Source organism: Mustela putorius, unplaced genomic scaffold, assembly GCF_011764305.1.
Source record: "Mustela putorius furo isolate JIRA1106 unplaced genomic scaffold, ASM1176430v1.1 tig00000854_pilon_pilon_pilon, whole genome shotgun sequence".
NCBI classification, from domain to species: Eukaryota; Metazoa; Chordata; class Mammalia; order Carnivora; family Mustelidae; genus Mustela; species Mustela putorius.
Window position 1 is genome coordinate 7,033,278 of NW_025421496.1, and position 24,541 is coordinate 7,057,818.

The 24,541-nt window shown below is 42.1% G+C and overlaps 1 protein-coding gene and 1 long non-coding RNA gene across 4 annotated transcripts in view; both read right to left on the minus strand.

Annotated features, from left to right (window-relative positions):
* Window positions 1-1,274: 1,274 nt before the first annotated feature.
* LOC123393439 lies at window positions 1,275-4,041 on the minus strand. Its single transcript, XR_006608223.1, has 2 exons — window positions 3,388-4,041; window positions 1,275-3,294 (listed from the first exon to the last, which is right to left on the minus strand). It is a non-coding gene; the product is annotated as an uncharacterized LOC123393439 (long non-coding RNA).
* A 9,338-nt stretch (window positions 4,042-13,379) lies between these two features.
* Window positions 13,380-24,541, minus strand: part of OSTF1 (osteoclast stimulating factor 1) — a 52,665-nt gene continuing 41,503 nt past the window's right edge. The window contains exons 8-11 of one of the 3 annotated variants that reach the window (XM_045085376.1): window positions 23,046-23,124; window positions 20,393-20,491; window positions 14,420-14,450; window positions 13,380-14,006 (exon numbers count right to left, since the gene is read on the minus strand). In XM_045085376.1, the coding sequence (XP_044941311.1) occupies window positions 13,967-14,006; window positions 14,420-14,450; window positions 20,393-20,491; window positions 23,046-23,124 (249 nt within the window). In that variant the 3' untranslated portion in view covers window positions 13,380-13,966. Of the gene's footprint in view, window positions 14,007-14,419; window positions 14,451-16,357; window positions 19,417-20,392; window positions 20,492-23,045; window positions 23,125-24,541 lie in introns of those variants that run through there. The other 2 variants (XM_045085377.1, XM_045085378.1) reach the window with 2 other exon arrangements.

The window sequence follows — 24,541 nt, forward strand, 5'->3', positions numbered from 1 at the left end:
AAGACAACTGAAAGAATGGGAGAAGATATTCACAAATGACTTATCAGATAAAGGGCCAGTATCCAAAATATATAAAGAACTTACCAAACTCAACACCCAAAGAGCAAATAATTCAATCAAGAAATGGGCAAAGGACATGAACAGACATTTCTGCAAAGAAGACATCCAGATGGCCAACAGACACATGAAAAACTGCTCCACATCACTCGGCATCAGGGAAATACAAATCAAAACCACAATGAGATAACACCTCACACCAGTCAGAATGGCTAATATTAACAAGTCAGGAAACAACAGATGTTTGCAAGGAGGCAGAGAAAAGGAAACCCTCCTACACTGTTGGTAGGAATGCAAGCTTGTGCAGCCACTCGGGAAATCAGCATGGAGATTCCTCAAAACGTTGAAAATAGAGCTACCCTACAACCCAGAAATCACACTACTGGGTATTTACCCTAACAATACAAATGTAGTGATCTGAAGGGGCACATGCACTGAATGTTTATAGCAGCAATGTCCACAATAGCCAAACTATGGAAAGAACCTAGATGGCCATCAACAGATGAATGGATAAAAGATATGAGATATATATCTCATAACTTCTTTATTTATATATAAAATGGAGGGGCGCCTGGGTGGCTCAATGGGTTAAAGCCTCTGCCTTCGGCTCAGATCATGATCCCAGGGTCCTGGGATTGAGCCCCACATCAGGCTCTCTGTTCAGCAGGGAGCCTGCTTCCTCCTCTCTCTCTCTGCCTGCCTCTCTGCCTACTTGTGATCTCCATCTGTCAAATAAATAAAAAAAATCTTAAAAAAAAAATGGCATACTGTGCAGCCATCAAAAAACCCGAAATCTTGTCATTTGCAATGATGTGGATGGAACTAAAGGGTATCATACTGAGTGAAAGAAGTCAGTCAGAGAAAGACAATTATCATATGACTCTCTGATATGAGGAATTTCAGAGGCAGGGCAGGGGGTTGCCAGGGATAGGAAGGGAAAAAATGAAACAAGATGGGATTGGGAGGGAGACAAAGCATAAGAGACTCTTAATCTCACAAAACAAAGTGAGGGTTACTGGGAGTGAGGGTTAGGGATAGGGTGGTTGGGTTATGGACATTGGGGAGGGAATATGCTATGGTGAGTGCTGTGAAATGTGTAAACCTGATGATTAAACAGACCTGTACCCCTGGGGCAAATAATACATTATATTTTAATGAAAATAATTTTTTTTAATTAAATAAATAAATAAATCGAAGAAAAAAAGTTCAGACAAGAAGGCAGGAACTTAACATTTACTGAATGAATAATATCACAAGCAGTTTCTGCATGTTATCTCTTAAATCTGCACAATCATCCTGTGTGGTAATCAAAAGTACTCTCACTTTTAGAGATGAGGAAACAGATGCTCAGAGAGGTTGGGTGACCCGCCTGAAATGATTCAGCAAGTTTGTAGCTAATCTGTGACTCAAATTCAGCTCTCCCTGAAAGTGAATGCACTCTTCCCTTTGCCATACTTTGTAAAGCATATTGTCTTCTGTTAGTAAAAGGGGAAGTCAGGATATTTTGCACTGTTTTTACTTTTTCTGAGAACATCTTGCTCTGTTTGAAATTTCCCAGAATGTCGACAGTGATAAGTTCTTAAGAAATCTATATTTAAAGTGTTTGGTATTTCTGAATCATTGGGAATGATTCTGTCAATGATAAAAATTGATAGTTTGGACTTCTCGTGAGCATTTCAAAATTAATAAATTCTATATAAGTCACAAAACAAACAAATCTTTATGCAAGTTCATGTGTTTCCTTGATTCATACTGTCAAGCATCTGTCTGGGAAGCATTGAGTTCATTTCAGAATTCATTTAGTATTAATTATATGTCAGTGACACCCACAGCTAATCCTACCTTTTCCTGAAATCTGAAAGGACATGTCGATTTTAGAATGACTCATCATGTATAAACATACATCATTTACATATATATTCTTCAAGTATATATAGAACATATAGCACACAGTAAGAAATATACATATAGTCTTCCCCTTTTCCTGGCACATCATTCCTAAAATCCTTGGAATCTCCTAAGTAATATGTGTCTTTTTGTATATTAATGCTATGACTAATGGCTGGGGGCTCCTGGAGAGCCTCAGGATGGAAGCTATTTGACAGAAGGACCAACCCTGTGATCAGAGGGGACAGAGACTGGAGGTTGAATTAATCACCTGTGGTCAATGGTTTCATCAATCGCGCCTGTGTAAAGAAGCCTCTGTAAAACCCCCCGCCAAAGGGGTTTGAAGAATTTCTGGGTTGGAGATACCAACCCAGAAGGTGCCGGGATGGGGGGTGCACTCAGGGCATCAAGTTCCACACGCTTACCCCATACCCTGCCCTATGCGTCTCTTCCATCTGGCGGTCAAACTAGTAAACTTACTCCTGAGTTCTGTGAGCCATTCTCACACCTTATCAGACTTGAATAGGGGTTCACAGGCACATCTGATTTATAAGCAGCCAATGAGAAGCACAGGTGACAGCCTGGCCTTGTGATGGGCCTCTGGAGTGAGGGTTGGGGGTGTGGGGGTGTGGAGACGACAGTCTTGAAGGACTGAGCTTTCATCTGTGGGGTCTGGCACTAACCCCAGGTAGACTGTTGTCAGAATTGAATTGAAATACAGGACACCCCGTGGGTGTCGAGAGACTTGGAGAAGGCTTGTTGTAGAAACTCCACACATTGGTGTCAGATGCGTGGACAGTAGAGAAAGAAGGGGTTTTTACTCTCTACTGAGGCCTATCACAAATTTTGCTTACCTATGCAGTCCATAAGACCAAATGTTGAACCTGTACCAATCCTGTGTTCACCAGCTTATGCAAAAAGCGCTCGGGACGGGGGCCGGCACTGGGTCCGGAGGCCCAGCGGGGTGGGGGCTGGGGCAGGCAGGAAGGGCGCTCACATCCCGGAGACTGGCCACGGGAAATGTTGACGCAACAGGGATGCGGGCTGCTGCAGAGGCACGGAGGAGCACCGACACTGATCGTGGGGCGACCGGGGTCTCCCAGGTGATGAAGGTGCGTGCCTGGATCTGCAGGCAGAGCTCGGTGTTCTTCACGCCGCGGCAGGGATCCTGTGCACCTGCGCCGTGGTTGGGTTTTGGGTTGTGGACGCAACGGAGGCTTCCACAGTAGATGCCCGGGGAAGGAAACACACACACACACAAACACCTGAAAGCCAAGCAGGCAAGGCCCGGGTGCAGGAAACCGTCCACTCAGAGGTGGGAGGCGCCGAAACCTTTCCCGCAGCCTCACCCTGGGGGCAAAAACAGAAATAAAGGGAAATCTGATTTGCTCTCAATTAGGAAAAACAACAACAAAAAAGTAATTTAATTAAACAAGGACTTACTAAACCTGTACATAAATGTTTATCGCTTTTCATAATTGCTGAAAACTGGAACCAGCCCAAATGCTCAGCAAGAAAACGTGTTCCATTCATAGGCGGCAGTATCAGCAGCAAACTTGGATAATCTCAAAGGCGTTATGGTGAGGGAAAGAAGTATGTCTCAAAACGTTACATGCTTTATGATTCCGTTTATAGGATATTCTGGAAAAGACAAAACTAGAGGGATGAACAGATCAGGAATTGGGAAGGGCTGGGGAGTGGGGGAGCACACAGTTATTTGGGGTGCCAGAACTGCTCTGTATCCTGATCGTGGTGATAGTTATAAAACTCTATATGTGTGCTAACATTCATAGAACTTTACACAGAAAAGGGGGGGTCTGTTTTATACAGAACTTTGTTGCTGTTTTTTCTAACGTAAGCATTACGCCAGGCATTATGCTATGTGAGGCAAAAGCAATGGTGGACCGTTATCATCAAAGAGCTCCATAAAATAAGGCATAGATATAAGCACAAAGTACGGCACAAACATATTTGCTCTATGATAACTGAAAAATAAAAGTAGCAAATGTTATAAGCAATGAAAGAGGAAAGAAATCTCTAGTTTAACTGAGCAGAAAATGCTTCAGGGAGAGGGGTGGGGGGGGGGGTGGAGCCACTGGGGGATGGGCATTAAGGAGGGCACGCGAAGGAATGAGCACTGGGTGTTATATGCAGCTGATGAATCACTGAACTCGACCCCTGAAACTAATAATACACTCTATGTTAATTAATTGTAAATAAAATTAAATTTTAAAAATGCTTCAGAGCAGAGATGGCATTGGATCTGTTTCAAGAGCAGAAGGCAACTGATCATTTAGAGATATTGTCATGTCAGCAGTGTGCGGCAGGGATGGGACAGAAGCACCTGAGGACAGAAAATGTGCCTTGTTAGAAGACAAGGCATTTGGGGAGAGCCTGAGCTGGGGTGCTGGCGGTCTAGCACAACAAGGCTTTGCAGGGAGTGGAACCCACCCCCCAGGCCTATAGGCGGGACCTAGAAACCATGTGGAAAATAAACCTGGTTCACTTCTACATTTTATTCCCACCATTTAAGTTTTGGGGCCTCATTTACAAATACAGGGCATATGTTCATCTTCCTTGCTACAACATTGGCTCTTCCTCATTGTAATTATGCTGCCTCTTATCTGCAGTATATCCTGAAATCTGTAGGAACGTCCCTGCTCAGCTTACGTTATTTTCCACCAACCTCTGCACAGATGGTGCCCCCCAAAAGGGACACAAACTCCCAACTTGAGAATCCAGGCAATTGTAGCGGGAATGGGAGGGAAAGCACAGTTTGAAGGGACATGGGTTGGGAGTTAGTATTAACTAATAAGACTGGGTTGCAAATTGCATGGAAGGGATGAAGGAGCTGGGAAGAAAACAAACAGATTTGGAAGCAAAGTTCTAAAGGAAATGAAAGTTTGTTGATTGCTTTATTCTTGTCCAACTGCATTTATTTTTTTTTAAATGACTTAACTTATTTGAGAGAAAGCATGAGCAGGGAGTGGGAAGGGGCAGAGGGAGAGGAACAGCAGGCTCCCCGCTGAACAGGGAGCCCTGATGCATTCCCAGGACCCTGGGACCATGACCTGAGCTGAAGGCAGATGTTTAACCAACTGAGCCACCCAGATGCCCCAAACAACTGTATTTAAATATTAGTTTGCCTTAATCGATATTTATAAATGAAATTTTTCTTCATTTAAGAAATACATGCCGGGCAATTAAATAATATTTGAGAATAGACCATTCTAACTTCAAATAAAAACTTAAAGATATTTCAAGCAACAGCATGATGTAATCCAATTTTGAGAGATCAAATAATAGACCATCTTTCACATCACAATTAAAAACTCCTTACTGGCGGACATTATGTGGCTCAGTTGGTTAATCAACTGCCTTTAGCTCAGGTCATGATCCTGGGGTACTGGGATCAAGTCTCACATCAGGCTCCTACTCAGTGGGGAGCCTACTTCTTCCTCTCCTTCTGCTTGCTTGGAGCACACGCTCTCTCTCTGTCAAATAAATAAATAAAATCTTTAAGAACAAACAAACAAACAAAACTCCTTACTGGCATGGAGAGAAGGAAAGAATTATCATGGATTTTACAAAATAGACAGAAAGAAAATAATATATGATTGAAGAATTCTTTAAAAATGAGAATCAGCTTTTCTCACAGTAAGGAAATTAGGCTGAAAGATAAATGAGAATAACATGCAGAGAATAAAGTTTCTTATATAGCTTGTAGTAAAAAGGAAAATGTGTATTGCTATAGTTTTAGTATTAAACCGCAACTGTATGCAATACAAGCGACCCACCGACTGATTTGAACATACCTCTTGGTATGAATATATGTGAAGTCATTATTAACACTGCAATAAAAAATATATGCAAACCATTTTAAAAAGCAAGGCACATCAATGAAAACCGAGCCTTGCATTCCTATTCATTTGAAGTCATTACTGAGTTTACAGGGCTCATCATTCAAAGGAAAACACAAGAGCTACAAACCTTGAGTGAAACACTGCCTACTTACCACAGTTTCATTTCTTAGGATTTGTCCGTGGGTCAAAATGATGAGGCTGCTGGACTAGCACTAAGTCAAACCATTGAACATACTTAGTTATTATTCTTCAATTTAAAGAGAAGGCACCTTTGGCATACAAATGTTAACAGGTATTTCCTAAATACCCAGCCACAGTCCTTGCTGATGGACGAGACAGAAAGCACAATGAACAGGGACACACTGTGACTGCACATACTCCACAGAATGCATTCGTCTTATTATCGTAGTGACTCAGACACTAGAAAAATTAGGACACAAGAATTTCAACTCCTTTTCATCTAGGACAGCTAACAGAGGCCAGCCACAAAACAGGGCTAATAAACTCAGTCAAATTTTCAAATTTTATTTTGGCTAGCTGTTCAATTTCTCCCCCTATTAACCTTTTAGTGGGAGATAAAAGTATAAAAAAAATTAGTTGATGCAATCAGACCTTTCCCATTTCCCCGTGTGTGGCTAAAGTGCAGTTGAAGGGGGGGGGAGGGGCAAAAAGGAAAGATGGTGAGAGAGAAGAATATACAGGACCTGGAAAAAAGAAAGCATGTCTACAGTGGGAAAACAATCTCTCACAAAACAACACAATCTGGAAAGACAAGCCCCATGGCAATGATCTCAAATCCTGTGAGACTGATTTCTCATCAATGACAATTTCTGCCATGACCTTGCTATGTTTATAATAGAAAGTCAACAGGGAAAAGGGTGCCTAGGTGGTTCAGTTGGTTAAGCATCTGCAGTTGGCTCAGGTCATGATCTCAGGGTGCTGGGATTGAGCCCCACATCAGGCTTCGTGCTCAGCGGGGAGCCTGCTTCCTCCTCTGCCCCTCCCCCAGTCGTTCTCTGTCTCTGTCTCTGTCTCTCTCAAATAAATAAAATCTTGAAAGAAAGAAAGAAAGCCACTTCTGGACCTCGGGCTCTATCTATTTAAAAAGGAGACGGGCCAGATATTAGACTGAATAAATCACATCCAAGGACTGTTCAAGGACAAAGTTTAAGAACAATTCTTATATTAGCAGTTCCACTGTTCTTGCTGAAATTTCCTTGCGGGGAATAAATGCTCAATAGCTTGAGGTAGTAGCAGCAGGCATAATTAATGAATTCATGTAACAGTTCAGAAGAAAGACATTGCTAACTAATAAGGGAAAATGGAGCAAGAGAGAAATAAGGCACCATTTCTAATTTTAAGACAAGAACGGCATCCACAAGTTTCGTGCCGTTACCTGTGACAACCCAAAGGTTAAAAATATAACGAAACGCGTCTGACTCACAGAAGGGCAAAACCTACAGCTCTGACAAAGGCAGATGGAGAGATACAGTGAAAACCTCCCACCGTACCCCATCCCACTCACAAAAATCCCACAGGGGCAACGTGGAGGAACCCCAAATATTCTTCTTCCCCACCAAGGTCTACTATCTGAACCCCCGTTCTGAGATTAAAGGCGGGGTTCATCACATGTCCAACTGCAGTCGAGAGGTATCCCGTGCTGGAAAGCTGACCCAGCAACACAGTGGCTTAAGCTCTAACCTGAGGTCCTGGGAAAAGGCCCCTGATCGAGCTCCTCTTAAAGATGGATGGAGCGACACCACTTTGAATTCACAGAAACCAGTGTCCCCCGATCCTCATGACTGGTGCATCAAAAGGACAAAGAGGCCTGGCCAGTCACTGGGCTCCAAAATGGTGGGTAACAGCCACAGGATGGGTTTTTCCTGAGCCATGGGGTCATGGTGGTGCAAACCCTCTACTGAAGAGCCCTGCAGAGCTGTCGGCTTCTCTGAAGCTACTTCTCGTCAGTCAGTCAGTGACCTTCACACCAGCCTGTGTCCCAACAGGCCTCACGTCCTCATCTTAGTCTTCACTTCTTTTTTTTTTTTTTTTTAAAGATTTTATTTATTTATTTGACAGACAGAGATCACAAGTAGGCAGAGAGGCAGGCAGAGAGAGAGAGAGGGAAGCAGGCTCCTGCTGAGCAGAGACTCGATCCCAGGACCCTGAGATCATGACCTGAGCCGAAGGCAGCGGCTTAACCCACTGAGCCACCCAGGCGCCCTTAGTCTTCACTTCTAAGAAAGCATTTTCATGGGGCCCCACAAATTTCCCTTCTAAGATGGCAAATGAAATGGCCAATTGAATTCCTCCTCTGTAGCCTTCTTGGTCACAGTGAGGGAGGACTGTATGACACTTCACTTCTCATGTCTTAGATTCTTGTGTCGTTAACACCCGCAGACCCACGTCTTGAAACTTAGACCTTGTCAGGGAAATGTATGAAGTTAGGAACCTGATCCATTCAAAAGATGGGTTGTTTGTAGTTGGAAGACATGTAAGGGCAATTTGAAATCATAATGTACCTAATAGTAGACCCATCCATGGTCTTTCAAGCCCATCAAGCCCCCCATCTGGAATGGCTCAAGCCCATTCAAGCCCTCCCTCTGGAATGGTTATTCCAGAGCAACAGAGCAACAATGTAAAACTGAAATGGTGGCCAGCATTCTCCCCACTTGACCTTGAATTATTTGAATAATAAGGTCTTTTTGAGTTATATACGTCTTCCCTGTAACTCTCAATCAATCAGTAAATTTATTTTTCTAATTTTTTTTTTTTTTACAGTTTTTATTTATTTGACAGAGAAAGGGAGCACAGCCAGGGGGAAGAGCAGAGGGAGAGAGAGAGAGAAGCACCCTCCCCACGGAGCAGGGAACCCAACACAGGGCTGGCTCCCAGGACCCTAGGATCATGACCTGAGCCAAAGGCAGACTCTTACTCAACTGAGCCACCCAGGTGCCCCAATAAGTAGATTTATATTGAAAAATGCTCTACCGCATGTAAGCATACCTAAAGGAGCGGAAGGAAGTATCACTGTCCTCTACTCATTTTTAATGTATTTTAGGAAATCTTAAAATGATGGCCATGTTTTTGAAAAAACATGTTTGACCCAACCTTCATACAAACATATTTAATGAAAACGTCCTCCTTTGGGCTTATGGGTACAGCCAATGTTTATGAGGCGATCATTCTGACAAGCACTCTCTTAAGTCATTTACGGAGATCACTACATTTAATCTTCTTAACTTCAGTATCTATAAGTAATAGACACTATTACTTACCTGTGTTACAGCTTATGGATCTAGATGTTTTACATAATCTGTCCAAGGCCACTCAGCAATGGGCTGCAGAGCCTGACCCGAATCCACAGTTCCTCCCCAAAGCCCATACCCACTTCTCGAAGCTTGAGGATTTCATATCACGACCATGTGTACCTCACAGGGGGGCGCCATTTCTCCTTTGCTGTTCGCCCTCTTCCCTCCTCCTCTCTTATCCTTCCTTCCTTCCTCCTCCCTCTAAGGCTTTCAAACTCATACTTTTGGATGTCTTCAGTTTTCTTTCTCAGCCACAGCCAGGAACCTGACCTCACCCCGGCCCCCCACTGGCAACAGTGGAGTGTAGGTGGAGGGCTGAGCGTGATGGGAGCCCCGCGCAGATGGCCGCTGGCAGGAGACACCGGCAGAACTCCCTGGGAAGTGGGAGGGAACCGACACGTCCGTGCGAGCTCCCAGACTTGGGTAAGACAATATTCCCTGACCCTTCCCAGACACACAGTTCTTTTCATGATTGCATGGAAACAAGTCAGGAGCTCTTGGACTATCTGAGGGAAATGCTGAAGTTAGCAGTACAAACTCTGAGCAAGGTGATCAGCTGCTGGTTGAGGCTCTTCTCCTTTGGCACTTATTTATAGTTTTGCGCAGACAGGAAAATTGGGAAACTTGTTCATTAAATTGTATTTCTTCAGGATTACTGGGAACCAAAAATTTCTGCCAAAATTTTCCGGGATGAGATAGGGTGGGGAGGGGAGGGAGAAATACTTCATTTAAAAAAACAAAGAAAAAAATCTCTTAGGGTTGGTTTACATAACACATTTAAGTAAATTGGCAGATATGCTGAATTTATTAGATGCTAGATCCAGGGCTCAAGTAGGAAAGAAGCTGGTTCGTTTCTGCCTATTTTTCTGGCCGAACATGAAAGGCATCACTTGCTAGATGCAGTAGGGCTGCAGGTGCACTAGCTCAGGAGTTGACCAGACCTGCACTTCCAACTTCACAGTGTGACCTTGAGCTAGTTACTTAACTTCTTCAAAACTCAGCCTTTCTGTAAAAAGATAGGGGCATTAATGTTCCCTGCCAGGGGTTGCTGTAAAGATCAAATGACATCATGTCTACGAAACTGCTTGGCATAGGAACGGGCAGGGTAGGCATTTAATAAATGGTAGTTTTATTTAATTTTATGTCATTTGAAGGGACGGGCAGATGTAAAGGCTTGTTATTAAGAAATAAGGGGAAAGCAACCATAAATTTGTGGTCTGCAATTTTTCCTTCACTTGAGAAAACTTCACTGAAGCTGTATTTTTGGTTAGAATAGGGAGAATAGACTCTTTTGCAATCCTTCTCTCCCCAAAACCTCAACTTTCAGTACAGACTTTGCAGTTCGGCTGTCCAATGTATGGTTGTCTGTGCATTACCACTATCAACCTATTTTCAACATAAAATTCAGGGGAATAAGCACAAAATCAAAGCCAACAGGGAAATGCTGATGTTAAGCGTTAGACTCCATACAGCCTATCAGAGAAGAAATTACCCTTCACAAACGTAAGAGGCACAGGGCTCACAAGAAGAAATGCCAGTAAATTAGAAATTACATGATAAAGAAACCTTATGAAGGAAGCTTATATAGAAAATTTTTATTTTCCTCTACCTAAAATTATCTGAGATTTCATTTTCAGCATTATTTCTAATTCGGTTTTTAAGAGTTAAGAAAAAATAGGGTCATCATCAGTTTGTTCAACATTTCCCTTTGGGTAACAACATGGCCACACTTGAAAAAAACAAGACAATGGGGGGAGTGAGCTCACCAGAGAAATACAGAAATTGACAAATGTAATGCCTACAGACCAGTCCCAGAAAGGAAGCTAAAATGGGAAACTGATAAAAACCGTTCTTTGGGGGCGCCTGGGTGGCTCAGTGGGTTAAAGCCTCTGCTTTCAGCTCAGGTCATGATCTCAGGGTCCTGGGATCAAGCCCCACGTCGGGCTCTCTGCTCAGCAGGGAACCTGCTTCCTCCTCTCTCTCTGCCTGCCTCTCTGCCTACTTGTGCTCTCTGTCTGTTAAATAAATAAATAAAATCCTTTAAAAAAAAAAAAAACCGTTCTTTGCATGAGGCTATTGGGTGTAAAGCCGGTCTATCTCACGCCCCCACGGGCTGGGAGCCATTTTCTATCTAAAGCACACAATGGACTGGGAAGGCATTCAGGCCACAGGGACTGTCAGAAAGCTCAGATTACAGCAAAACCTCCAAAGTCATTTCCAGAACATAATCAAAGCTCTCCTCTGCACAGAATTAGAGGAGTGACACGTTCTTAGAACTGATTTTTGTTGCTGAGTTCAGCATTCGACATCTCTGAAAAAGCTCAGATCGGCAAGGCTAAAGAAACAAGAAGCAAAAGTAAATTTTCCCATGAAGTTTCAACCACGGCGAAATGTGTTGTCCTTTTTTTGTTTCACCAGCAACTCATGCATATACCTAAGTCCACCCTCCACCCCCCAAAAATTCTGGTTGGCCAACTTTCTAGAATTTTCATTAAGTTCAGTAATGTTAAAAGCAATGTTAGTGATGCCACTCACTATTCTTTTCTTCAAAGACATAAATAATATACCTACATCAAGCACACAGCATTTTCATAAAAATTATCTGTATTCATATAAACTGTATTATCTCTGCCCATGTGAAAAATTAAAAGTGTTTAGTTGGCATCTATCCTAACTAATCACACCAGTTCTAAAGTATGCAGGAACAAGAAGTCAGAGATTTCCAAAAGCTTTTTGTTAAGGCAGAAGTCCTGTATTTTATCATTTCATTTTAAAGATTTTATTTTTAAGCAATCTTGACACCTACCATGGGGCTCAAACTTACAACCCCAAGATCAAGGGTCACACTTTTCCAACTGAGCCGGCCAGGAGCCCCACACAAACCCCATTTTAAAGAATGAATCTTTAGAGGCGCCTGGGTGGCTCAATCAGTTGGGCATCCTACTCTTGATTTCAAGTCAGGTCATGGTCTCAGGGTCACGAGATGGAGCCCCGTGTGGGGCTCGGTGGTGAGCATGGAGCCTGCTTGGGATTCTCTCTCTCCCTCTGCACCCCTGCCCCCGGCCTGTGCTCTCTTCCTTTAAAAAAAAGTTTAAAAATAAAGAATGAATCCTTAAAGGTTCTATGGTTCAAACAGACACAATTTCAACAAGGATTTCCTGTCTTCAAGTTTGTGCTTATGAAGGAATGCAAATCCTTAACTCAAGTTCAGTTTTATTTTGTGGATATCAATTTATTTTGAGGATATCAATTTCAGATTTTGTTTTCTATCTCTGTTGTCGCTACTTACACAGATTTCTTTCTATTAAAATTCGGTTGGGGTGGGCGCCTGGGTGGCTCAGTGGGTTAAGCCGCTGCCTTCGGCTCAGGTCATGATCTCAGGGTCCTGGGATTGAGTCCCACATCAGGCTCTCTGCTCAGCAGGGAGCCTGCTTCCTCCTCTCCGCTCTCTGCCTGCCTCTTTGCCTACTTGTGATCTCTCTCTGTCAAATAAATAAATACAAAGTCTTTAAAAAAAAAAAAAATTCGGTTGGGGTATTTGAAAGACCTCAAACAGGCTTCTCAGGATACCCTTCCTCAAGGCACCCAAAGAGGAAAAAAAAAAACAGTCACAGACAGAAACCTCTTACAGTTATTCATTTCCTGAGCTAACCCACTTCCTTCTTCAAACATTTCCTTCTCCGCACCAATGTGTTTTTTTGAAATCAGCATTTAAGTCTTCTTACAAAATAGGGTTCTGGGCCGAGGGCCTAGAATCTAGGCAAACGCCAAGAGTGATGACAAAATTAGAACTCGAATCTCAAATCAAGGGTCACTTCAATATTACAGAAGGCTTCCTGCAATATTAATTGATGTTTTAGTAAAGAATCTGAACTGTTATGAGCTAGAGGCACACTCTGGGAAAACAAATGCTATCAAAGTGAAAAGCTTACCACAAAAAAATTTCATGGCTCCTGGCTACTCCATTACAGGAAATGATGACATCTTCCATGATAAGGAAATCAATTTTTTTAATCTTTCAGACCACAAGCAAACTGTAATGAGTTGCTGGATTTCTTCATACTATGTATAACCTTGGAGATAAAACTGGAGTCTAATAATTACTGAAGTTATGTATTTCATTATAAATGTATCTTCTCCATGATTATTGTCTCGACTTTAATCAGGTTAAAGCAAATATATAAAGTTGAACAGAAATGTGGCTACTTTGATTCCTTTGTGCTAATAAATATGAAATAGGACTTAAAAAATAAAATCAGCCTTTACCTAAATATAAAGAGCTTTATTTACCAGCAAAGAGTGATCCACAAAAACAGACAAAAGGAATACAGTCTCTTAAATGTTTATTTTTGTCAGAATAGCTGACGACTTTCTGTTAAGTCTTTTGGTTCATTATTATAATAAGCATTTTTCCCTTGAAAAATCCATTCAAAATATTTCAATCCTTGAGGTAAAGAACTTAAAAAAACAAAAATAAAACGAAACAAAACAAAAAAACAAAACCAAAAACCATTCTGATTTTTTAAAGAAAAAAAAATTTTAATTCCTTTAAAACTTGATAAATAGAAATAATCTCTTCTTGTTCTACTCTGGCGAACAAAAATGTACTTTATACAGCAAAGTATCCAGTCACTTATTGGCAAACTGAAGGTGAAAACCTACCCATTTACACATTCTATGCAAACGCAGTGCAATACTTCCATATTCATATAGACTTAAAAAAAAAAAAAAAAGACAAAAAACAGTTACCAACACTCTTCTGGCAAAGACAAAGGTTTTGGAATGGCAAAAGCAACAGATGTTTTAGCTCTCGAATCTCCAGAAGGGAATTAATCGGAGTCTTCATCATCAAGATATTCCTCGGCATTGCTTAATGTTCGAACAGCATCTAAACAGAATGGAGGGCAGAGCAAAACAGAGACATTACAAATTGCTCAGATTTTGTTTTCACTTTCAAAGCTCCTGATAGCTCCACAAACTGTAATCTTTCCTCAGACCCTGTACTGCCCCCAAGGATCTTTTTCAACTTTTGCTTTCTTGCCTAACTGCTGAGGATTTGCTGCCACAGAGGCTGACAATTACAGATGTCTGCATGTTCCTTAGACATGCAAAAAAATAAAGCATGTGATGCTAATGCACCATTAATCTACCTTGCACAAAATGCAACCAGCCCCATGCACCATGACCAGCATGGAACACATGGGAAGCCCCTCCACTCTGACCAGTGTACTTCCAACCTCCTCTCCCAAAGACAAGTGCACACACGTGGCTTCAGTCAGTCGACAACCCGCGAGGCCTTACCTGAGGGCAAGGTCACTGGGTAGAAAGATAACTAATGTGGGGGAAAAAGGAAAAGAAAGAGAATGAAAACACAGAAGCTTCAGTTTCACTTTTAAAACTACGGATAAAGTAGGCTCAGAAGCAAAAGAACGAAACAAAATAAATAAAAGTGTGAAACGGAAAGAACAGTATCCCACCATATGTTAAATCAGGCTTGGACAGGGTTCAAAAAGAAGGCATCTGATCTTTAACTGTTCACCTATTCAAGTGTCTAGTTAAATGCCTATAAGCAACAGGTTACATGAGGTATCACTTTAGGGGGGAAAGGAAATGGAAGTATAAGAGCTGTTAGAGTTCAATAAATGTATGTGATCATGGTTTCTAAACACTCAATCCCCATGCTCACTGGAGATGTCACTGATCCCAAGTCTGGGGCAGAAAATGTAAAAGATTCACCTGGAACCCAGCATAAAGCACGGATGCTATCAAAGAGAGCATCATTTTAAAAAGACTCATGATCCAACCTGAAGAGGCCTCCACTAGCCAAAGAGGGACTATCAATAGGGATACTAGGGGCGCCTGGGGGCTCGGTCAGTTAAGGCAGCTCAGGTCATGATTGTGGGATCCTGGGATCGAGCCCCACGTCGGGCTCCCCACTGAGTGGGGAGTCTGCTTCTCCCTCTCCCTCTGCAACTCCCCCTGCTTGTGCTCATGCATTCTCGCAAATAAATAAAATCTTCAAAAAATTTTTTTAAAAAATAAGGATACTGGGGCACCTGGGTAGCTCAGTGTTGGGTTAAGCCCCTTCCTTCAGCTCAGGTCATGATCTCAGGTCCTGGGACCAAGCCCTGTATTGGGCTTTCTGTTCAGTGGGAAGCCTGCTTCACCCCCGCAACTCCACCTGCTGCTCTGCCTACTTGTGATCTCTCTCTCTGTCAAAGAAATAAATAAAATGTTTTTTTAAAAAAATAAAGACTAATATAGTGGATTGAAACACAGCACGTATTTCGACATACACCAAGGAGAATTCACCAGACGTCTTTGGAGAATAATAGGGAACCAGTACCTTATTTTGAAAATTCATTAACAAAGGATAAAAATCAAGCCTTTATTCTGCCCCTATTGCACAAACTATTACTTCTGAGTAATCAAGCCATGGATGAAGGGAATTTTTTTTTTTAACAGAATGTTCCGGCTAATAACTGAGACAGGAGTGACAGAATTCAAATATCACCATTTTGCAACTGTCCGTGAAATAGTAGATCCAGACAATGATTATCGATGAATGGTAATGTCACAGGAGAAGTGACTGATATTCTGTGTCTCTGATGAAACAACTGTCTTCATGAAGCATGTTTCCCTCTATCCCTTAGGTAGATGGATAAAATGGAAAATCTAATCAAAGTTCTAGATCTAACACCAACTGACAAAAATACAGAGGAAAGAGGAACATGACAAAGAGCACTATGGAGAGGCACATATGCACATATGCCATCTAGACCGGAAATTTCAGGAAAAGTGACCCAGCTTTTTAACAAATAAATCACCAGGCTAGCAAAAGAGAGGAAGTGGAGAGGGAGAGAAAGCAATGATTTAAGAGATGTACCTACCAATCAGAGCCTGACCTTATTCAGACCCTGACTTAAATTATAAACAAGTAAGTAAACATAGAAATAGGTAAATAAAGGGCGCCTGGGTGACTCAGTGGTGAAATAAATAAATAATAGTAAATAGGGTGGAAATGTTTTTTTAAATGCTAGAAACACGGGGGCACCTGGGTGGCTCAGTGGATTAAAGCCTCTGCCTTCAGCTCAGGTCATGATCTCCGGGTCCTGGGATCGAGTCCCACATGAGGCTCTCTGCTTGGCAGGGAGCCTGCTTCTCCCCTTCTCTGCCTACTTGTGATCTCTCTCTCTCTCTCTTTGTGAAATGAATGAATAAAATCTTTTAAAAAAATCTTTAAAAAATAGGTAAATAAAGCATAAACAAACATATATGGAAAAAAAGGGGAAATCTGGGCAATGACAAGATTTATTTGATGATACAAAGGCATCATTAATTTTATGCATGCTGATGATACTATAGTTTTTTTCAGTCATTATCTTTATAAATTTAGAATTATTGCAAAAAAGGAAGGGACAAGGGAGAGTTGGTACAAGGGAAGTTGAAATGGATTTATCTACAAGAAGGAAACATGAAGGAACAAGTGGATATAAGCAGAACAGAGGCAAACTTCAAAGATTTCACAGCAGCTTCCAAACTCCTAGAAGTCTCCAGTTTTCGGTATTTGTGTCCATCCACCTTATGAGAAATTCGGAGACCTGGATAGAATATACTTTGTCCTATCCCACACATACTCACAACCTTCAGATTGGCTATAAACTTAGGAAAAGAAGCCTTCTGAGCCACAGACAAAAAGACAATATCAAAGCTCTTTCCTACTCTACTTCATTACTACAATCCTATGTTTTGCCACTTGAGATAGTCTTTGTCCTTCCATGGTTACTTCTGCCTTTTATTTCAACCTCGTTTCTCCTGTTAGCAAGAGAAGGTGGCTCGCCATGATGCAAACGTTACTGACAGGAAATCAAGAGACAGGAATGAGCCAGGCAAATAAACTCCTCCACCTTCCTTCCTTTCACAGATCGCGCTCAGGCAGTTTCTCTGGAAACTTCTCATATGGCCAAGTGCTGAGGAGCTGTATCTCTTCACAGCCCGCCCATCCTGGGCCGTGGCCATGATGATAGTAATGTATCTCCTAGTGATGCATCCCCTTCTTTCCTACGTCACTTCCATTTCTCCCCAGTGTCACTGACCTGGAACTGCACATTCCAAATCACGCACCAGTATTTAAGACAAACAAACAAACAATAAATAAATAAGTGGTAGAAAGAAAGACATAGTAAGCTAAATATATCTCACAGACAGAGTATTAAGTGAAAAGAAGTTAAACACAAAAAAGTACATACTGTTTGGTTCCATTTATATCAAGTTCAAGCACAGGCAAATGATGAGAGAAAGGGAGAATACGGAAGGGGCTTCTTGGGTATGGAAAATATGCTCTACCTTGATCTGGGTTGCGGCAAATAGGTGTGAGCACAGTTAAAACACACACACACTCACATACACACATATGCATCAAGATGTAAACTTGGGATTTATATATTTACTTAATATAAATTATGCCCCAATTTGTAAAAACTGGAAAAAGAATTTACAGTGTGGAACTCTTAAGGTGGGGTTGAACCCTGGTCCCGCACTCATATCCCAAAGTTACCCAAGGTAACTACAAAAATGGAACTTTTTTTTCTCTTGCAAAAATCCAAGATGTGCTCTTAAAAGTGGGCAAGAAACATCAGGATATACTTTTTTCAGTGCAGTTTGTGCTGATAATTACCTGTATGGCCCAATAGTCAACTCTGATTCCAACTAGGATCACAATACAAATTGAAATATTTTACTGGATGATTATGGAATGAAGCAAGAAAAAAGAGAGGAAAAAGGTAACATGAAAACTAAAATGTGAAAGTTCATTTCTTGCCTCTGTGTGCCAGGCCCCCAGATTACCTCATTAATGAGTCCATTATCTAATCAATACAAATTTAGGAAAGTAGCCTAAAGACACTTGGCATGAACAGAGAAAAAGAGACTTTCCTCCCAGCCCCATTCTACAAGGACTGTAGAAAGGTGAGGCGGAAAAGAGCAGTTTGCCTTCTGCCTCCCCCAGCTCCTGCTGCCCAAGTGGAGGCTTCTGGGTACAGCTCGCTGGGGTCTAATGCAAGTGTGGCATTTTCCTTGTCTACCATGATCAAGCTTATAGTGTACATGAGTCTCTGATAGCCTTCAGCTCATAAGAAGTCTTACTCCATGATCAGGACATTCTGAAGGGACCCACATAGCAAACAGAGCAACAGGAAGTCAGCGGCAGAAAAAAGAAGTTAGGCCATAGTCCGACTTCCAGAACCAACCAAGGCAGCAGGAAGGCAGAGACAGGCTCCAAGTAAAAGTATTTCTCCCTCGTAGGTACATATATGGCTTCTCAATCAAAATGTAGGATTGCTAAGGAGCACCCCTCAGCTGGTAAATACTTTCTCACTCACTTAGCAGACCCTCAATCCATCTATGCATGAGTAATTACTTTAAAGAAACACTATCTCTGCCAGTGAGAATTCATGGCTTAAATAATTAAGGAACCCAAGTTTCTTAATGGCTTAATGGTTTGCACTATATCTGAACTGAAAGCTAAAAGAAATAAAAATCTGGAGCAAAGACCTATCTGGAGTAAAGAACAAAGGAACAGCAGATTCGTGAGGAGGGCTAGGAGGGGAATGTGGTGACGGACAGACAAGGAGGAGAATTCTGGTGGCTCCCTTGGTAAGTCAGGAAGAGATAAGCTCTGTTTGCGATTTTTGATCGACTAAAGCAGGAAACCAGAGGACTGACTTTATTTTGTTGCTTCTGCTGGAACTGGGCTATATATAAGACAAGATAACGTTGCCTCTTCTTATAAAACAAAGGGTACTTAGCTAAGGAAGAAAAAAGCTTTCCCAAAGTTCAAAAATTAATGGGAGTGTGATTTACGTGATGGATCAGAAATTAGTACCTCGTTACACAAGCTCAGAACTCTGACAGTGATCGGACTCAGCTTAAAATGGAAACAAATGGACGGAGCCTCTATATCGGAAATGCATCAGAAGCTGATCTGGTGATTCTGCACCAGCATGAATCAGTCTCAACTTCCATCTCCAAAGCAACACAGAGTAGGGTTGGAATGGTGAGTAGCGATGTGAAATGAAGACTTGTGAAAAGTAAGTTCTCCATTATGCTAGCATCCATTCTAGAAAATGGCGGGAGAGATGCATCAATCATTGGCTCCTCCTTCAAAGTGGCATTAAAGAGCCAAACACAGGAGTAGAGGAAGGCTTGAGAAGCAGAGGAGGGAGAGTGAATGTGCCCTCCAACCAAATCATCTCCTACTTTTCTTTTCTCTACCTCTGAATTCCTCGTGGGTCAGGAGGCTGATGGCAGATGAAAGGGAGAGACAGGACAGGGGAATGGGAAGAAGAGTTAAAACACATCCCGCCAGTATTTCTAAGAAATACAGATGTCTGCATGTTCCTTAGAATGGTTCGTTCAGTAGGTTATGTGCTGAGAGGTCTCTGAACAGTAATCATGAAGGACGCAAATGCGTTTAACACCTTTTCTTTGACACCTTTTCAAAACAACCACACAAACCTTTCATTTTTTTTTTTCTTTCGAACCTATTCTCCCACACCAACAGATATTTTTATCTTTAAGGATATATACCTAAACTTTACTTTTAAAAACCACCCAGAGTCTCTAAGTAAACACCAAATTGCTTACCAAGTCTAGAATATTCTGATTATCGTTTATTGATACTCTCATTTAAAATAAAAACCAAATAGAACCATGGAGCTCTTTAGTGCTTAATTGAAAAAAATATATTTAGAGATAGTAAAAACCTCTCTGAAATGAGGATATGGAGACCAGGGCTCTCTGATAAGGGCTCTAATGGAAAGCAGGGTGATTACAACCTGATTGTAAGGAACAAAGGAAACATACAATAAAATACTAAAAGGTCAATGTCTCTTCAACTTATTTGCATGAAGGTATTTCTTCTAAGGCGAACGTTCCAAATTAGACCCAGGAGATAAAACCTAACTTCAGAACCACATGAAGAGTTTCCTGAGAAGAGTGGTTTTTTGCCCATTCTAAGATGATAACCTTTGGTCATGATGGTGCCAGAGGAGAACAGAGAATGAAAGCTGAGGGGCGCCTGGGTGGCTCAGTGGGTTAAATCCTCTGCCTTAGGCTCACGTTGTGATCCCAGGGTCCAGGGATGGAGCCCCACATCAGGCTCTCTGCTCAGCGGGGAGCCTGCTCCACCCCCCCACCTCTCTGCCTACTTGTGATCTCTGTCAAATAAATAAATAAAATCTTTAAAAAAAAAAAAAAAGGATGAAAGCTGAATACCTGTGCCCTGTTTCTTTTTCAGGAGAGACGCGCAGGCGGCATTCGTAGCCATGTCCAGGGCCAGCTTCTTCTCATTGTTTCTTAAGTCTGTTCTCGCACCTTTTCCGCAACACAAGAAAAGCACATCAGGTGTTTCTGAAGAATCTAGAGTAGCAGACAGTCTTCCTTCCACTCGAACTAATCAGCTGGGCCCAAACGAACGAGAAAACCCCTCTGGTGCTAAAGTCAGCTTTTTCAGAACAGTAAGAGCCCACTTGGCATCTTTAATCCAGGGGCCTGCTGCTGTACTCCTGATAATTAGGCACCATTAAAATTACCCTTTCCTTTCAAGTGTCTAGAATACTGCATGTGAGTTTTTAGCAGGGAGGGGGCCCTCCCCAAGGTGAATCCTGAGCCAGTCAGACTCCACAGTGTCTTGGCACTAGTTTTTGGAGACTCAGTATAATACACCCGTTGCTTCTTGAAAAAATACACATGGCTGGTGCCTGAGGGGATTAATATTTTATATCTGTAAGTGGACTCCTGTGCAAATTAGAAAAGTCACCCAATAAAACCTAGAGGCAATCCATTGTTCCCACAGCCCAGCTTCTACTTGCTTTTTTTCTTTGTCTTCACGATGGTAAGTCACATCAGAACTCAAGAGTACATTTTCGTTGTTAGAGATTTAAAAACATAGAAGTGTGCTGAAGTCCCACTTCATCCTCCAACTCACCATCCCTTCCCCTTCTTCTAGCTCGTCCACAGGAAACCATTCCCAGCAAGTGGGCATCAACCCTCGTCTCCCTTAGGTGCGTGAATGCATTCACAGACTTCTATGTATATATACACAAATTCATAGCACATACATTGGCCTGTAAACTGATTTTTTAACCCAACAATACATAGTGGTATTCCTTCATACTATTCCTTATTAATACACATCCTTATAACTCAATCTATTTAAACATTTGTTTAAGTATTCAATTTTGTGGACACTGCAAAATTTATTTAATCACCAGGGGCACTTATGCTGCTCCTTTATTACAAACAGCACTGCTGTATACCTCCTTGAACATCTTTTTTGAGGTCTGGTTTTCTAGAAGTGATGCTGGAATGTAAGGATATGTACATTTTTCATTCTGCAAGGTACTGTCAGATTGCTTTCCAAGAAGGCTTTACCCATCTGCACTTTCTGCCACAGTATAGGAGAGCACCGTTCTCTTTGTAACCACATCCTCTTCCATAAACAAAAAAATAAGTGTATGAAACTCAAAGGCACAAAAATAGTTAAGAAAGCTTGGCCTATTTAATTAGGAATATGGCGACGTGTATAAAAATCTCCCTCATGAGCAGATCCCGATCTACCTATAGCGAAGGGTCTAGAAACCTCATTTTCTTGTTGTGCTACAGGTTAAAAAAAATCCTGAGGGTTAAGAGTACTGTGGCTAATTGTATCCTACATTAAATTACACTTTAGAACTCATGTACATGATTTCTGTCAGGACAGGAAATGTTCAGAGCCAGCATTGCAGGAGAAGAAATAACCATTTCCTGTGTCCCTCTCCACCCACACTACCCAACAGCAATGCGATGTGAGCCATATATGTCATTTCTAAGTTTTCTAGTGGCCACATTTTCAAAAAAGAGGAATTCGTTTTCGTAATACATTTTCTTTAACCCGGTATATCCAAAAGGTTACTGGTCTATCACAGAACCAACATAAAAATGATTCTGATGCTTTACATCTTTTTTTCACCAAGTCTTTGACATTCGACGTGCATTTTACACATGCAGCACATCTCAGTTCAGATGAGGCTCATTTTCCCAGCTTAGTGGCAGAGGCACAGAAGGCGCAGTTCTAGGCATAACCTTAAGGGGGCGCTATAGTGGTCCTCACGCTGATCTTTTTTACACCTGAGGTTTACACCATCAACACACTTTAAACAAGTTAACATTTTTCCTCATATATCCCACAACATTGCTCCGAGGAGCCCTAATGACAGCGCACCTATAGGACACCTTGGAATTCAAGCTACTTATAGCCTTCTGGACCAGGGTACAGCATGGTTGGGGTGGGGGGGATGCCTGGCCCTCTGAAACGGTTACAATGAATATGTGCGGGACAAGTGGATGGACAGACAGATGGATGGTCAGCCCATAATTTCGCTGTCTCCTCTGACTTGTAGAGAAATAGGGAATCAAGGGATCTTCTCATTCTTCGTCCGTCTCAAAGCTGAACGTTATAGCTACTGCTTGCTTTCTTATCTATCAAGACTTTCCTGTGTGAACAGAGACCTCAGCAACTTTACCCACGCAGCCTTCCGAGATAGAATCTTCTCTACACATGCACGCACACAGGCACACACACACGCAGACCTTTCTTCTAAGGCCCTTTAATCCTGCAGAAATATACAATAAACAAGTCCTGAAAGTAATATATGTAACCTTAAAGCTTACCAAACTTTCAATTTAATACTAAAAGCTTCACACAATTCACCTCAATACTGTAATTTCATCTTATTGTAACAACCCTGTGATACAGACAGAGTGAGTTAAAATCCCAGTTTCAAAACACAGAGACTATTATTCTTCCTACTATCTCAAATAATATAATTGAATGTAGCCTATTTTTCCAGGGTACGTGAAGGCTGGATAAACTGGGCACACCCTTTACCTTTTTCCAGAAGCAACTGGACAATATCTGCATAACCCTTCCAGGCGGCAGCGTGTAAGGCTGTGTCTCCCAACTTGTTCTACAGTGAATTAAGAGAGAGAAAGCGGCATTTTAAAAATAGAGTGTGGATTGAAAATGTGCATGAGGGGCACCTGGGTGTCTTAGTGGGTTAAAGCCTCTGCATTTGGCTCAGGTCGTGATCTCAGGGTCCTGGGATCGAGCCCCGTATCGGGCTCTCTGCTCGGCGGGAGGACTGCTTCCTCCCTCTCTCTTTGCCTGCCTCTCTGCCTACTTGTGATCTCTGTCTGTCAAATAAATAAATGAAATCTTAAAAAGAAAAAAAAGAAAAGAAAATGTGCACGAATTCAGGTTCACCCCAAGTAAACCTACAACAAGAACAAGTCACAAAATCATATAAAATTCCAGAGAGAGAAAGAAGAGTCAGAAGATGACAGAAAAGTCATGTGGGGGGAGGGGATGGGCTGGAGGAGCAGAAACCGACTGGGAAGAACACCAGACGACCTGCAGATGCCCACAGGAGACACCAGGAGGAAGCAAGCAGATCTGTCCCTGCAGAAACCCTACATGAATTAGCAACTGGAGATGCCCGGAGACATTGGAGCGGGCAAGAGGCGTGGGAGTGAAAACAAGAGGACTGGGTGAAAGTGTTTATTATGGAAGTAATTAGATCACCCTCCTCACTCCTTGCTGTCAGGTGACCCCGTGCAGATGGCAGACTTACCCTGTCAAGAAATTAACCAGATCGTTTCCAAGCCCATGGGACGTAGAGGTACAAGGTAAGGTGGCAATGAGGCCAGGAGCTAAAAGCAGTGGCTAAGCTTGAAACCGACAAGCTGAGCAGTAAGTTGCCCCAGAGTGCATGGTCTAGCATCTACCCCCAGGCAGGAGGCTGCAGGACAGTTCTCCAGTGGAGCTCAACAGCCTCACATGCAGAGGAGGAAGAGGGTATTCATGCTGACATCTGGTTATCACCCAGCGAAACAGCCAATATCTTACGTCGCCCTACAGAGAAGCCCCGTGAGCAGGCAGAACATCTACCACACTTCAGACAGTAGGTATTTGGAAATACTAGGTACTAGCAAAGCCTCCATTATTTGAGAAAAGATCAAACCAAAATTAATGGAGCTCAGGGGAAAAAGACACAGTGAATGGCAGAAAATGTTTTAAAAAGCTCCAATTCATAGATCTGAGGTATAACATGAAAGAGCATAATGGAACAAAAAAATGCTACTTGAAAATAATAATCAGAGTAAAAGAGAAAGCTTTTAGTGGGCAGAATTCTAAGACGGTGCCTAAGGTCCCTGCCTCCTGGGATCCACCCCCTGAAGAATCCCTCCACCTTGAGTATGGGTGAGACTAAGGAATACAGTGGGATATCACTCCCCTAATTAGGTTTCTAATCGGTTGATGCTGACTTCATCAAAAGGGATATTATACCGAGTGGGCCTGGCATAATCAGGTGAGCCCTTTTCCAA